Genomic DNA, 15,376 nt, shown 5'->3' on the forward strand with positions numbered 1-15,376 from the left:
GCTTCAAAGGGGTAGGTTTTAGGAAGTGCCTTAAAGAAAGGGAGAGAGGTAGAAAGGTGGAGGTAGCTTGAGGAGGAATTCCAGAGCTTAGAGCCTAGGCAGCTGAAAAAGGAAGCAGCATAACAGCCGAAGCAAAAGAGAATTGGAGAGTCAGACCTACATGCCAAGCTCAGTGGGATGGTTGAAGATTGAATGACTGAGCTGGAAGTGCAATAGTGTCAGACTATGAGACTGCAGTATTTCATGGGAGGGGGACAGAAATACACAAAAAAGTTTAAGTAGCATTATGTTCTGGCCCAGAATATTACAGGTACCACCACAACAACTCCCAGATGTGTAAATATTAGCTTCACCAGGGCAAGTAAACTTTAAACATGCAATATTCATGTCTTCAGATACAGAAATAAGAAATCTCCATACTATGCCAGGAATTAAACACAAGAACCGCACCAGGAACTTGGCTTTGATTAAAACATTTCACACTATTCATAGTGGATTTTACATATATTTTTCTGTTTCTGAAGGTGACTTGCAGAATCTGATATTGCAAAATAATGAGCACTGATGAATATATTGGGGCAGAATTTACTGTCACTGGCAAATGCATAGCATCCAGTGTTAGATTTGCGCTTATCTATTTAATTTCCATTTAGCTTGCATGGAAAGTTGCTCTAAGTAGATGACTGAAACAGTGCTGACGCCCTCTACAGGGGTGTCTGGGACCTGTGAAACCAAGGCGTTATAAGAATAAGAGGCCTTTCTCTTAAGATGGAGATGAGGAGAATTTTTTCCTCTGAGAGTAGTTATTCTGTGGAATTCTCTTCCCCAGGAAGCAATGGAGGCTGGGTCATTGAATTTATTCAAGGCTGAGTTAGATAAATTTTTGATAGGCATGGGAGTCGTAAATTATGGAGGGCAGACAAGAAAGTGGAGTTGAGACTACAGTCAGAATAGCCATGATCTTATCAAATGGCAGAACAGGCTCAAAGGGATGAATAGTCTCCAATTTGCCTATGTTCCTAACTGTGGAACATCGGAAAAGGAGTAGGGCATTCAGCCCCTTGAGCCTTTTCCAACATTCTATGAGATCGTAGCTGATCAACTTCATCCAGCTGTCTTGTCTAGTAAAAATCCATTCATCACAAGAATTAAAACTATTCATCAAGCTACTTCTACCATCCTTTCTAAATGACCTAGCTCCAATTTTAAGGTTATGCTCCTTTATCCTAAATGCCCCCAACCAACAGAAGAAAGCCTTCGCACTATGAAATCTATCAATTCTTTTCAAAAATCCTAAAAAATTCAAACAAATTACCCCCTAGCCTTTTCTGTTCCAGGGAATACAAGCCTAATTTATACAATCTTGCCTCATAATCAGACCTTCCAGTGAATCTGTGCAATGCTCCAAGGTCAATATATCCTTCCAAGGCGTGGTGCACAGAGCTGTCACAGTACTCCAGATGTAGTCTAACCAGAGCTTTGCAGAGTTGGAACAAAATTTCCTTCCCATTTTATTCCCAAATTCAAGTTATAAAGGCCAACATTCCATTAGCCTTTTGACTATTTTTGTACCCAACAACTTGTACATAGACTCCTAAATCTCTGCAGGCCTCCAACGTTCCTAGCTTCTTAACCAGATTTGGGAACTGTTGAAGAACAATGCAGAGTCTGAACATGAAAGTGCAAGTTAAAATAAGGTATGTAATAACACCAAATTGCAAAATATAAAGAACATAGCATTAGATGTGATTCTGTGATTGGACAGCATTTGCTGAACAATCCTAAGCTTGCTAATAGTTACATTAAAAACCAATTTAAGATGATCTGTCAGGCTTCCAATGTGGCTCACTTACACTTGCTAGAAGCTACATATATTCAGATGCAGGGACCTGTCCCCTGCAGGCAAAAGGAACATGTCCATGCATTGCATTTCTGAATTAAACAAAAGCATGAGGGACCATAGTTTCCTGGTGCATTCTCCATAGCAACGCCATGACCAGAAACAACATGCCAACCAATCAGCGCCCTGTTCTCATGCAGTATAAATTGCTGTTCCCTTTGAAATTTTTTGCCCATCTTGTTGAATGCATGATGAAAAGCTTTGACAGTATGTCTCTCTTTTCAGCAATGCATACACAGGTTCCTAAAGTGGCTAGCAAAATGAGCTATATCCTCTATCTAACCAATTTGAGATATTAGAAATGGGAGTAGTAATCACAAATTAGCATGCCCTTAACTTAACAGCAATCATTACAAAGGAAATGGGATGAATTTGCAATACCTAATGATTGTATGGTTTAGGCTTCAGCTTATTCTTTAAACTACCTACTTTGAGTACTCTGCACAAGGTAAGCAGTTATTGCTAAACATGTATTTAATGAGCTATGTGCACAAATAATCTACTAATTCTGCTGATGCATTCTTTTCTTCTTTCATGAGATGTGGGGATCCCTAATTTTCCTTGGACTCTTTGGCTTTCTAGGCCATTTCAGAGGGTAATTAAGAGTCATCCACATTGCTGTGGATCTGGAGTCACATGTTGGGCAGATGAGGTTAAGGACAGCAGATTTCCTTTCCCAAAGGACATTAGTGAAGCAGATGGATTTTTAGAACAATTGATGGTAGTAAGCTTTAGATTCCAGATTTTATTAAATAAATTCAAATTCCACCAGCTGCTACGGTGGGATTTGAACTCACGTTCCCAGGGCCTGAGCCTAGGGTTCTGGGTTACTAGTCCAGTGACATTACCACTAAGCCACCATCTCCCTGGATCAAGTGGTGGATGTTCAGTGTGCACTGAAATAAACTGTTACTTCAGGATGTCCTTTTCTGAAAGGATGGTTTGACCCATCAGCAAGCCATGTTGCAGTAAATCTAGGGTATTTGAACTAGTCATGTCTCTAAATGGTTTGAATTTGAACATTGTATGGAATAGAGTGTATTACACAACAAATCTCAGGAATACTTTAATTTCATTGCATGCATTTTTCAATTTTGTTTTGGGATAGGAATTGAAAATATGAGTTGGGGAAGGGTCAAGCTGTAGAATTTGCAAGAGACTGAATTTCTAAAAGCCATGTTGGCTCTCTTGAAAGATGGGTAATCTAAAAACATCTCTCTGCGGGTTGAGTTGATTGAAGTCATGTGGTGATTGCTGGAATTTCCAGCATAGAATAGAGTTGGAGCAAAAAGCCATCACTTGCTATGACTGCCAAGGAAGGATGCTGACAGCTGTGGCCTATCAATAGCAGATCGGGTTGCTGTACAAACTACATGTCACTTGCCTCAAAGAAAGGCTAGATTGGGCTTCCACAAAGCTATGATATGTGGAGGCGAAACAGTTGTTGGGGGCTTAATTCAAACTACATACAGTAGTTCAATGCTGTTCTTTTGTCCATTACAGTCTACCGACTTATCACTACTTACTACCCTGAAAGAAAAGGTTTTGTGCAACTGAAAGACAAAGAACGGTCCACTTGAAACCTATTTTGCACAGTAACTCATGAAAAGGAATCTCTTCTCAAAACATAAATGATACATACATAATTTTTCTACCACTTCAAACACAGTTGTCCTAAAAATAAGCAACAGCCAATTATAATCCTAATCTGACATTGGTAAATTTTATGTTTAACTGCTTTCAAATATCTAATTAGTGGTGGCTCAGAGGAAACATTCGCAACCAGAAGTATTTCTGGTGTAGTAAAAATATTTCCCCTTGGGTTTTTGCTCTGTGTCAGAATTATTGCACAACAAAAGCAAACAACATCCTAATCTTTTACCATTATTATTTTGAAAGCTAAATTACGTCCATTTTCAACAATGTCCTATACTTTTTAAATTTTAACTTTTAAAAAACAAACTATATTTTCATTTCCTTTACAAATATCAGCTAATGGAGGCAAATTATCATCTCTCAGGGATCTTCATTCAATTGCCAGGATTTCTCTTTCCCCTACCCCCGGAAATACAAACTACTTTTTTCCAAAAAGCTAATAGTCAAACGTTTCTGAAATGCATTGACCTTCATGTATTACTGATGTCACTGCAATTGATGAGAATGTGTGTTTAATAAACTTACTGCAACATATCCAAATGTTTCAATGCAATTGGAAAACTAATGAATTAAAAAAATTTCACTGCAACGTAGATAGTCATCATGGCACTGGTCTGTGTATCAGTGTATATATGGTGTAAAAATGAAGGCACATTATGAAATAACAAGTTAATAGGAATGTATTGGTAGTTAGGAAGAGCACAGTCAGGGGGATAGACACAGTTTTCTTTAGCTAACAGCAAGAATCCAGAAGGCTATATTGCCTGCCCAGTGACAGGGTTTGGTACATCTGCTCTGGGCTTCAGTGGGAGGGGAAGGATATATTTGTCATGGTCCACGTAGCTATCAATGACATAGGCAGGACTAAGGAAGAGGTTCTGCTTAGAGAGCGTGAGCAGCTAGGGGCTAAATTACAAAGCACAACCTCAAAGGTAATAATTTATGGATTATTACCTGAACCACAAGCAAAGTCAAGTAGGGTAAATAATATTGGAGAGTTAAATGCGTGACTCAAAGATTGTTGGGAGAGAAATGGATTTTGCTTCATGGGGCACTGGCATCATTACAGGGGAAAGTGGGAGTTGTACTGTTGGGATAGTCTTCACCTGAACCATGTTGGAACCAGTGTTCTGGCGAGTCGTATGATGACTTTAAAATAAATAATGGGGGTGCAGAATCAAGTGAAGGACAGCGTGATTACGTAAAGAGAGAGGAGAGTGCAAAGGAGCAAGGTAGCGATAAAGGAAATGATAATCAGAGTGTGGCAGGAAGGGGCAGAGAGTACAACCTTAAAAATACACACCAACAGGTAAAGCTGGAGGTTGCGAAAATAATAAAAAGACAGAATTAAGGGCACCATCTGAATGCACACAGCATTTGCGACAAGGTAAATGAATTGACAGCACAAATTGGAGTAAACAGGTATAATCTAATTATGAAGATATGGCTCCAGGTGACCAAGGCTGGGAACTGAATGTTCAAGGATGTTTAACATTTAGGGAGTATAGGCAAAATGGAAAATGAGGTGAGGTAGTGCTGTTAATAAAAGGATGAGATCAATACAATAGAGAGAGAGGATTTCAGATCAGAAGATCAAAATGTAGAATCAGTCTGGATGGAGCGAAGAAACAGCAAGGGGCAGCAAACATTGGTAGGAGTTTTTTTTAAATAGGCAACCAAACAGCAGTGGTAGTGTAGGGCAGGGATAAATCAGGAAATTAGAAGTGCATGTAACAAGAGTAATGCAGTAATTATGGGGACTTCAATCTACATATAGACTGGGTAAACTTAATTGGCACAAATGATATGGAGGACAAATTCCTAGAATGTATGCAAGATGTTTTTTTTTAGAATAGTATGTTGAGGAACAAGTTAGAGAACGGGCTACTTCAGGTAGAGTAATTTACAATTAGAAAGGGATAATTAATAATCTCATTGTCAAGGAGCCTCTAGGGAAGAGTGACCATAATTTGATGAAATTTAAATTTGATTCAAAAGTGATGTTGTTCAATCTGGAACTAGGGTCTTAAATCTAAACCAAGGAAACTACAAAGGTATGAGGGGCAAATTGGCTGTGGTAGGTTGGGAAATTACATTAAAAGGTATGATGGTAGACAGGCAATGGCTAGCATTTAAATAATTAATACATGGTTTACAACAAATTTACATTAGAGGCACAAAGACCGAGCAGGAAAAAGTAATCCAACCTTGGCTAACAAGGGAAGTTAGGTTGAATTAGATCCAAGGAATAGGGCTATAAAGCTGCCAAAAAAAAAACAATAAGCCTGAGGACTGGGAGAATTTTAGAATTCAGCAAAGGAAGACCAAGAAATTGATAAAGTAAATTAATGAGAAGCATAGAAATTAACTTAAAAAACTTCTCCAAGTATGTAAAAAGGAAGAGATTAGCAAAGACAAATGTGGAAACATTACAGACAAAGACAGGAGAATTTATAATGGGGAACAAGGAAATGGTGCAGAAACTAAACAGATAGTGTGTGTCAGTCTTCTTGGAGGAGGATGTAAAAATCCTGACAAAAATACTCAAAGAACCAAGGCACTAGCAAGAATGAGGAACTGAAAGAAATTAATACTAGTAAAAAAAAGTAGTAGTGGAGAAATTAATGGGGCTGAAAGTTGCTAAATCCCATTGACCTGATGGTCTACATCCCAGTGTATTGAAAGAGGTGGCTATAGAGATGGTGGCAGCATTGGTGGTCATTTTCCAAAATTCTACAGACTCTGGAATGCTTCCTGTAGATTGGAAGGTCACAAATGTAACCCCAACATTTAAAGCAAGGAGGGAAGAGAGAAAATGGGGAAACTACAGACCTGTTAACCCGACATCAGTAGTAGGGAAAATGCTAGAATCTGTTATAAAGGATGTGCTAACTGGACACTTAGAAAATAATGGTAGGAATGGGAAGTGGCATGGATTGAGAATTGCTTGACGGAGAGGAAACAGAGTAGGAATAAACGGTTCTCATTGTCAGGTTGGCAGGCTGTTATATTGCTTGGGCTCCAGCTATTCACAATATATATGAATGATTTGGATGCAGGGGGCCAGATGTAATATTTTCAAGTTTGCTGATTTCACAAAATTAGGTGGGAATGGAAGCTGTGGGGAGGATGCAAAGAGGCATCATTATTACTTCCAATCCCATGTGCTCTAATTTTGCTTACTAACCTCCTGTGTGGGACCTGATTGAAAGCCTCTGACATTCCAAATACACCACATCCACTGGTGCTCCCTTATCTAGTCTGCTAGTTTCATCTTCAAAAAACTCTTGATTGGTTTGTCAAACAATATGGGTTGAATTTTCCCCCCGTTATGGGGGGAATTTGATGGGCGGGCGCGTACAGGCGCGCTTCCGATCGGCGCCCCCCAATCGGAGGCGCAGCGCCATTTTACATGGGCGGGCCAATTAAGGCCCGCCCAGTGTGACGTCCGCAGGGAAGCGCTATGCGCTCCCTGTACGGGCGGGGGGAATGCCTAAAATCGAGTGTGCGCTCTTTCACGCATGCATACAAAAGAGCGCACTCATCTCCCTGAGGCTAAGTGCAGCCTCAGGGAGATCGGCTCTATGTGCAAAAATATTAAAATAGAAAAAAAAAAATTCCCTTACATGTCCCCTCATGTGACAATGTCACATGAGTTGGGACACGTTCATAATTTTCAGAGTAACACTATTAAAATTTTTAAAACCCTACATGAAACCTCATCCTGCCTGTGGATGAGGTTTCATGCTTTTTTCTACTTCCCGCCGGGGCTCCTGGCCTGCCCACCAACCTTAAGGTTGGACGGGCAGGTCGACTAATTACTTTAATTGATCTGTCAATGGCCTCAATTAGCCATTGACAGGTCGGTGGGCTCGCAGCTGATTTTGCTGCACCCCCGGCCTTCCTGAAAATTTAACTGGAACGGGGTGATGTCGCAAGTTCCGCCCAACGTCATTCCGTGTCGGTGAGCAGGCCCCGCCTCCGCTCGCTGATGGTAAAATCCTGTCCCATGTTTCCTTTCATAAATCCATGCTGAATCTGCCCATTCCTACCATTATTTTCTAAGTGTCCAGTAAGCACATCCTTTACAATAGATTCTAGCATTTTCCCGACTACTGATGTCAGGTTAATAGGTCTGTAGTTCTCCGTTTTCTCTCCTCCCTCCTTGCTTTAAATATTGGGGTTACATTTGTGACCTTCCAATCTGCAGGAAGCATTCCAGAGTCTGTAGAATTTTGGAAGATGACCACCAAGGCTGCCACCATCTCTATGGCCACCTCTTTCAACACTCTGGGAATGTAGACCATCAGGTCAATGGGATTTAGCAACTTTCAGCCCCATTAATTTCTCCAGTAATACTTTTTTTTACTAGTATTAATTTCTTTCAGTTCCTCATTCTTGCTAGTGCCTTGGTTCAAGGAGACTTAGACAGGCTAACTGAGTGGGCAGATTGAATATAATGTGGAAACATGTGAAGTTATCTACTTTGGTAGGAAAAACCGAAATAGAGTATTTCTTAATCGAGGAGAGATTGGGAAGTGTTGATTCCGAAAAGAGTTGGGCACCCTTGTTCATAAGTCACTGAAAGCTAACATACAGGTGCAGCAAGCAACTAGGAAGGCAAATGCTATTTTGGTCTTTATTGCAAGAGGATTTGAGTGCAGGGGTAAAGAAGTCTTGCTGCAATTAGCCTTCTCAAGGGCAATTAGGGACAGGCAATAAATGCTGGCCTAGCCAGTGCCGCCCACATCCCATGAACTAGTACAAAATTCTTACAGGGTTCGACAGGGTAGATGCAGGGAGAATGTTTCCCCAGGCTGTGGGGCCTAGAACCAGGGGACACAGTCAGACTAAGAGGTGGGCCATTTAGGACTGAGATGAGGAGGAATTTCTTCACTCAGTGGGTGGTGAATCTTTGAAATTCTCTACCCCAGAGGGCTGTGGAGGCTCAGTCGTTGACTATATTCAAGACAGAGATTGATAGATTTCGAGATATTAAAGATATCAAGGGATAGCGTAAGAAATGGTGTTGAGGTAGATCAGCCATGGTATTATTGAATAGCAGAACAGTCTTGAGGGGATGAATGGCCTACTGCTGCTCCTATTTCCAATGTTCCAATGTACCCACCCCACCCATGATAGACACTTCTTTTCTACTGAATTTAAATTGTAAGGCGTGGATAATGGAAACCGAATCAATACTGCCCGATTGATGTTCTTGCTGCAATGGGATGTTCAATTCAATTTATTTGGCCCGGTGTCTTAAGGGAGGAACTAAGCAATTCTAACAAGAAGCTTGTACTTGAATAATGTTACATGCATACTGGATTGTTAACTGAAATCTGCTGAGTGCGTAATTGACACAAATGGAAAGAGGAGGCCGGCAGGCTCATCATTGCCTGCACACCGGGTCAATGAGAAATGTATACTTAATTTTCCTTAGTCCCAATGACTTATTTGTTCATAAAATATTTCCCAGTTTTGCCTCTTTAAAACTGGATTCTTTGCCTGAAGCCAGAGATTATGGTTAACAATAAACCCATTCGTTTATGTCAATACTCAGGGATCTGATAAAAACAGAAAACACTGGAAATACTCAGCAGGTCAGGCAGCATCTGTGGAGAGAGAAATAGTTAATGTTTCAGCTCAATGACCTTTCATTAGAAGTGGGAAAAGTTAGAAATGTAAATGTTTTTGAGCAAGGGATGGGTGGGACAAAGGCAAAGGAAGGTCTGCGATAAGGTGGGAGATAAGAAAGACTGAATGTCTGAAGAGTTAGCCTTACAGAACCAAAGGGAATGCTGATGGGGCAGGAAACAAAAACATGCCTAGAGTAGGTGTGCTGCTATCTGAAAGCAAGAGTAAGAAGACAAACATGCAAAGAAAAGGAAAGAAATTGGAGGGGTTGGGGGCGGTGGGTGGGGTGGGGTGTGCTGTGTGTGGGGGGAGTTGAGGGACAGAGTTCACAGCCTGAAACTGTTGAACTTGTGTTGAATTTAGAAGGCTGTAAAGTGCCTAATCGAAAGAGGAGGTGCTGTTCCTCAAGCTCACCTTGAGATTCACTAGAACAGTGCAGCAGGCCAAGGACAGAGATGTCAGCTTGAGAGCAAGGTGGACAGGCCACCAGAAGCTTATGGTCATGCTTGTGGGCTGAACAAACTGGTAGTGGCACATTTACAAATTAGCTTTTAACTCAAGTCGTAACTTAAGATAAAGACAGCAGTGCATAAGAATCTCTTTGCATGCAGTTCATGTTTGTTAACAGGTGGCATGCACCAGTCTGCTTTGTGCAGTTGTGTCTGAGGAAAGCTGTTTTCCTTGCTTAACTCCTTGGCACAAGCAAGGGGAGCAGGAGAATGGCAACTTGCATGGAGACTCAGGACTGGCAAGGGTGAGACAGTGTAAGGCAGGGTGTGTGGAGTGGGGTCGGGGGCATGGTGGAGTGAAGTGGGAAGGGCTTAGTGTCCTGGGGGTGGTGGGAGCAGTCAGTCAAGGTGAGAAAATGAGGGGCCTAAAAAGGTGAGATCAGTACTGTCCAAACGTGGGTCCATCTCAGGTTGCTGTGTGGCAGAGTCCTACAGGGCTTTGAGTTCATCTACAACATTTCAAATATCCCTGCTGTGAGTGATCTTAGACAATGTCCTTTACAATACATAGAAGGGAGGACCAACTGAGCTTGCAAATTCAGCCATGTCCCACAGAGTGGTGAGTACAACACTGGACACTATCATGAACATTCAATAAAGAGGGAACAAAAACGTTTTATTCCCCCCCCCCACCGGCCCCAACCAACAACAGTTAAAATGTCCCCAACTCACCTGTAGCCATCAATGCGTGCCAACCACGAGGCATGGCAGTACATGTCAATGTCTGACTAAGCTCGACTCGACAAATAATGAAAATGCAGATATGAATAAAGTGAAACCGGCATAATGTGAATTACTTACAGGTGAAATTTACATTTGACAAACACCCGTGCCACTTTTGTGCTCTCAACAAGTCTCAGGTTAATGGCAATAGAGTTGGACTGGAAAGTTGTGGCTGTGATGAATAGCCTGCCTTATTGACCAGGAGGTTCCTTTAGAGCCCAGCTGTAGCTGTAGCATTGTCAGCTGATGGTGGGTTTCACCACAGAAAAGCTTGCCCTGCCATGTTTCCCATGCACGGCGCCAGCACTTCAAATTTTAATTAGAATAGTGTGGGAAGCAGCGCAAAGAAAGAGAACGGAAGTTGCATGGAATTCCAGTTCTGCCATTGGGAATGGTGTGCCACTGACAAAATTCCAACCTAAATTTTCATTATAATGCATGTGTAAGTTCAGTAACAATTGGGATAGAGAGTTTAAAATGGTGCCGAAAAGAATGAAACAGTACACAGAAGTGATCTACTTGATGAGCAAATAGCACTATCTAATTACAAAGTCAAAACTTAACTAATTACAGTACAGTGCCTCAAATCTGGCTATCCAAAGGCCAGAAACGTCCAAAAACCAGACATTTTTAAGAAGGTGCCATGCATCAATTTTAATTGAGTAAAATTTTTGAAAAAACTTACCTGGGCAATTAGGCTAGGCGTTGCATTGGTGCGGTGTGATGCCTGACTAGTTATCTACATTACCACTTGCACACTGGTCTATTCCTGCACTCTGGGCAACCCTTGAACCTACCCAGCTTGACCCAAACCACCAACCAGAAATCCGGCCAGGCCTGAAATCCGGCATGGCCTCAGTCCCAAGGTTGCTGGTTTTGGGACACTGTATCTGTGTCACCTTTTATATAAATACAGTGCACACAAAAGCCAAGCTTACTCTCAGAAAAGGGACAACTCTGCAGCAGTAGGCAAATAGTTTGCTGAATTAGTAATCCTTCTGTTAATAGCTCCTTGTCAGTGCAATGAAATGGGGTGATATGCACATTGGTCACAGGGCAAGATTAGAGGGAAAATTACTTACCTTTCAAGTCCTTCTTTAGTTTACGAAGGTCCTTCTCAAAATCTTCAAACTTCATCTGGGAAGCTTGAAATAAGTCCTGTGGTTCTGGCATAGGGAAGATACTTTGTTCTGTACCTGCATCCTGAAACAAGGTGTTTGGAATTTTGAAAGCTGACATTGGAAATTTATCAACTACAAAGTTTTCCCTGCACCTCAACCTAGTCATTTTAGCAAAACTAAAACAATTCACAGTTTATACGTAATAATACTTTTTTTAAAATTACCAGAAATGTATAATCTATTATTCAGAAATATTAAAAACATACCTTGTCAAAATTACGCAAATAATAGGAAACCAGATAGAACAGGAGGTTAATGCTGTTATCCTGAAAGAGATAAAGAAGTCATTTGATACAAGGTAATATAGTGGGATCTTCGTTACCTCCCACAATGACAATCATAACAGATGTAGAAATTGGTGCAAGTCCCCAAAATCCTGGCAGCCCAAACTCCTGACACTCTCCTGTAATCCTCAGCTGGATCAAAAATACATACAATGGTTGCCAGGCCATGGTGCCTTGCTTTAGAGATTTTTTCCAGATGGATTGCATTATCACACAAAAAAAAAAGCCTAAAAGGAGTCGAGAAAAGTAAGAGCTGGGTTTTTGTTGTGGGGACAAAAGGCTAATCTTAGCACTCAACATGCATAATACTGGAGATACAAGTACAAAATGTCAAAAGACATCAAGATAACACAAAAATTCAGAGTTAGAAGTACATGTCTTTTAATTTTGACATGCTTCTATTGATATGTAATAAATAAAAGCATTGAATTTATGCATGAAAATTATGCATTCTCCCAGAGACAAGTTGCACATTTTCGATATAGAAATAGTGATTTTTTTTTCACTTTATGGCTCCCAATAGCTTTTATTTTGGACAACTTTTTTTTAAAACAAGGCCCTTCGGGTAAAAAGGTTGGTGACCCCTGGGATGGGGTGTTATTGTCAGTAATCTGTTGAAGGAAAGTTACAAGAAATTGTGATAAACACTGCATTCTTTTAGATTTATTTTTCTGTCCATTTCTAAATACTTGTAACATCCATTCGTGGTATGACTGACATGGAGAGGTTACTGATGGTGCGCAGGAGGCAGATGATCAATATTGACAGTCATTAGCCCAGTAGTGCTTCAGTGACGTTGTCATCGCAACTATTCACGTTAATTCAGCTCCCACACTGTCAAGGATTATTAACTCCTTTAATCCCCCAATTAGGTCATTATAATTCACTGCTTAAAGAAAACAAAATCATTATTTCAAAATTAATTTCAAGGCTCATGCTTTAGGCTACGATAACAAGTTCAAAGAGTTGAACTTGTTCTCATTTAATAAGGACTAAGAGAACAGTGTTTAGACCTTGAGCAAGCGGAAATACATTAACAGGCAGCCAAATTTTTAAACTGTGGTCACAACATAAGATCACGCAAGTATGAAGCTAATAAACTGAAAGCAACATTAGAAACTACAGGTATATTTATAAATATAGGGAATTATTTTTAACACAATCTAAGAAATTGTAAATTAGATGGTTAGCCATCTGGTTAAGCTTTGAACGAAAGCTTAAGATATAGATGAGTGAATACTCTCATTACAACACTGGGTTCAGTCTTGCTGGGAATTAAAAGAGAAGGTAGCCTGTGGAACTAGGAAATTGATGAGCAGGAAATGACCGGCTGACCCATCAAGCCTACCTTATGCTGATTGGAGTTGAAGATTAAGCTGGTGTTTTAGTATTTATTTCATACAGTTAATTTACAGGAGGTAGATCATCATCAATAAAGTTGAAGTTCATTGATAATGGTGCCAATTGCATATGGTCTATCAGGTCAGAAAGTCATTTCTTATTTCATTTTTGTACACCCTTCTAAGTTAACCAAAAGTCTTTGTGACTGATATTTTAAAAGGAATACTGGGAGCAAGATGGCTCAAGTCGATTTGGCACTATTCAGACATTCACATCACTGCTAATGACTCAAAATGCTTACAAACACCTGTACAACTCTGGGCCAATTTGCTGTGAAGTGATTCAGCACGTATTAAAAATAGCCAAAAGCTATATTTATAGTCTTCAGATTCAGTAATTGGAAACAAATTGGCGCTGTTCTGTGCTACTGGAGGAAATGAGCTCAGGTTAATCTCTTTAATATGCTATTTTTGATAAATGTGCTCATTTCCTTCACTTGGGCTGAACAACCTCTCCAACCCACATCCCAAGTTTATCAACCTTATTCGTTTCAGTGAAAAGATTCAACAATTTCCCTCTCTTCCCAATGTCAGATTCTGTTTCTGAAGAGGTGTCAATGGTCGCAGCCCCTTTTTTAAGCTAAACTATCTCTAAATTAAATGAGATATTAATTTTGTTCAGTATTTGCTTATATCTAGACTAGAAACTGCAGTTCTTAACGACTCTTAAAATGGTCAAATTAAGTTTTCATTTTCTTAAGGTGTTAAAAAGATCATTTGCAACTTCCTAGAAAAAATTCTGACCAGTACTTGAACAATTGGAATTTACTCAAAATTATATAAAAATTGTGTTCCAACAGGAAATTTGTTTTACATACATTACTAAGAAGTTAGTAGCAAACCTTTGACCAGAAACCTTCCAATAGCCTGCAAAGCTAGTTCTCCTGCACACTGTTCTTCAAAGAACTTTTCCTTTCTGACATGTACTTGGTATAACAGCCTTACATGGACCACAAAGTACTTTTTCTCTAGTGTGCACTTCGATACAATGTCACATGGATGCAGAATTCCTCAATGGATGCCTCTTTTGTAACCACATAAAAGTCAGTGCTGACAGGTGTCCCCTTACACTTCTGCTCATATATGGAGCCAGCGTCAAGTAGAACCCACATCAGCCTTTTGAACCAAAATATCTGTCCCTGGAAGGAAGGCATTGCTTCCGAGGTTCACTCTCTCAAACGCTGGAGATAACCATTGCAGGGAATGCTGGATAATATAATTTTGATTACTGCCTCGAGGCCAGCAGGTGTAAGTAGTCATCATCTACACATCCTACAAAAAGTGCTCAAGATACCTAGATGTTCACACTACTGCACTTTTCCTGCAGATAACTGTCAATCATCAAGTTCCCCTAATTTAGCTGTAGACACTACCTGCGTGTCTAAACTTTGATTGATCCCAACATAATGTCACAGCAATAGCAGACAACTGGTAAATTACAAATGAATCTCGATTCAGCTTTGTTTGAAAGCAGCCCAGCGGTCACAGTTAGTGCATCTATCATGTACTTACACTGCTCTTAACATCTCGAAGCTTGGGAAGGATCTCTAGACCAAAGCCGTCTGCCTGGCCGCGACTTCTGTTCCCGCCATTCATGTAGTTTCCAAAAGCAAGAATTAGACCCAACACCTGTTTTACACTGGCACTTGTTTGGAGTGTCTGAGGCAAGGGCAGAAAAAATGTTTTAGTTTAACAACTTTGATTTTATTGTTCAGTCATTGGTCCTGAGATCAGTGGATCATTGTAAGGCCATTGTGCTAAAATTGACCCTTTTGAACACAATCATACTCATGCAAGAGTGTTTTGGGCCTGATGCAAATAATTTTCCCCAAATTTCAAAATGCCAAGCAAGTGCATACAATAAATTAGGCAACACTTGAGCCAGTACCACTACTATTAACACCCCTTTGTCTTTTTGTTCATGACATCTTTGTCAATCTCTCCTTTGCCCCCACCTACTGCTGGCCTTCTATCCAGCTTCACCTGCACCACCACCCTTAAACAATATAAACTTCATCACATTTTTACTTCTCTCTAGTTCTGAAGAAGAGTCATACAGACTCGAAACGTTAACTCTATTTTTCTC

At 40.3% G+C, this 15,376-nt stretch overlaps 1 protein-coding gene across 1 annotated transcript in view; it reads right to left on the minus strand.

Moving 5' to 3' along the window:
- fmn2b (formin 2b) overlaps positions 1-15,376 on the minus strand; it is a 401,079-nt gene that overhangs the window by 124,584 nt on the left and 261,119 nt on the right. The window contains exons 12-14 of the mRNA XM_041207507.1: positions 14,803-14,949; positions 11,813-11,872; positions 11,508-11,628 (exon numbers count right to left, since the gene is read on the minus strand). Of these exons, the coding sequence (XP_041063441.1) occupies positions 11,508-11,628; positions 11,813-11,872; positions 14,803-14,949 (328 nt within the window). The remainder of the gene's footprint in view (positions 1-11,507; positions 11,629-11,812; positions 11,873-14,802; positions 14,950-15,376) is intronic.

This window comes from Carcharodon carcharias, chromosome 2 (assembly GCF_017639515.1).
Source record: "Carcharodon carcharias isolate sCarCar2 chromosome 2, sCarCar2.pri, whole genome shotgun sequence".
Taxonomy (NCBI): domain Eukaryota; kingdom Metazoa; phylum Chordata; class Chondrichthyes; order Lamniformes; family Lamnidae; genus Carcharodon; species Carcharodon carcharias.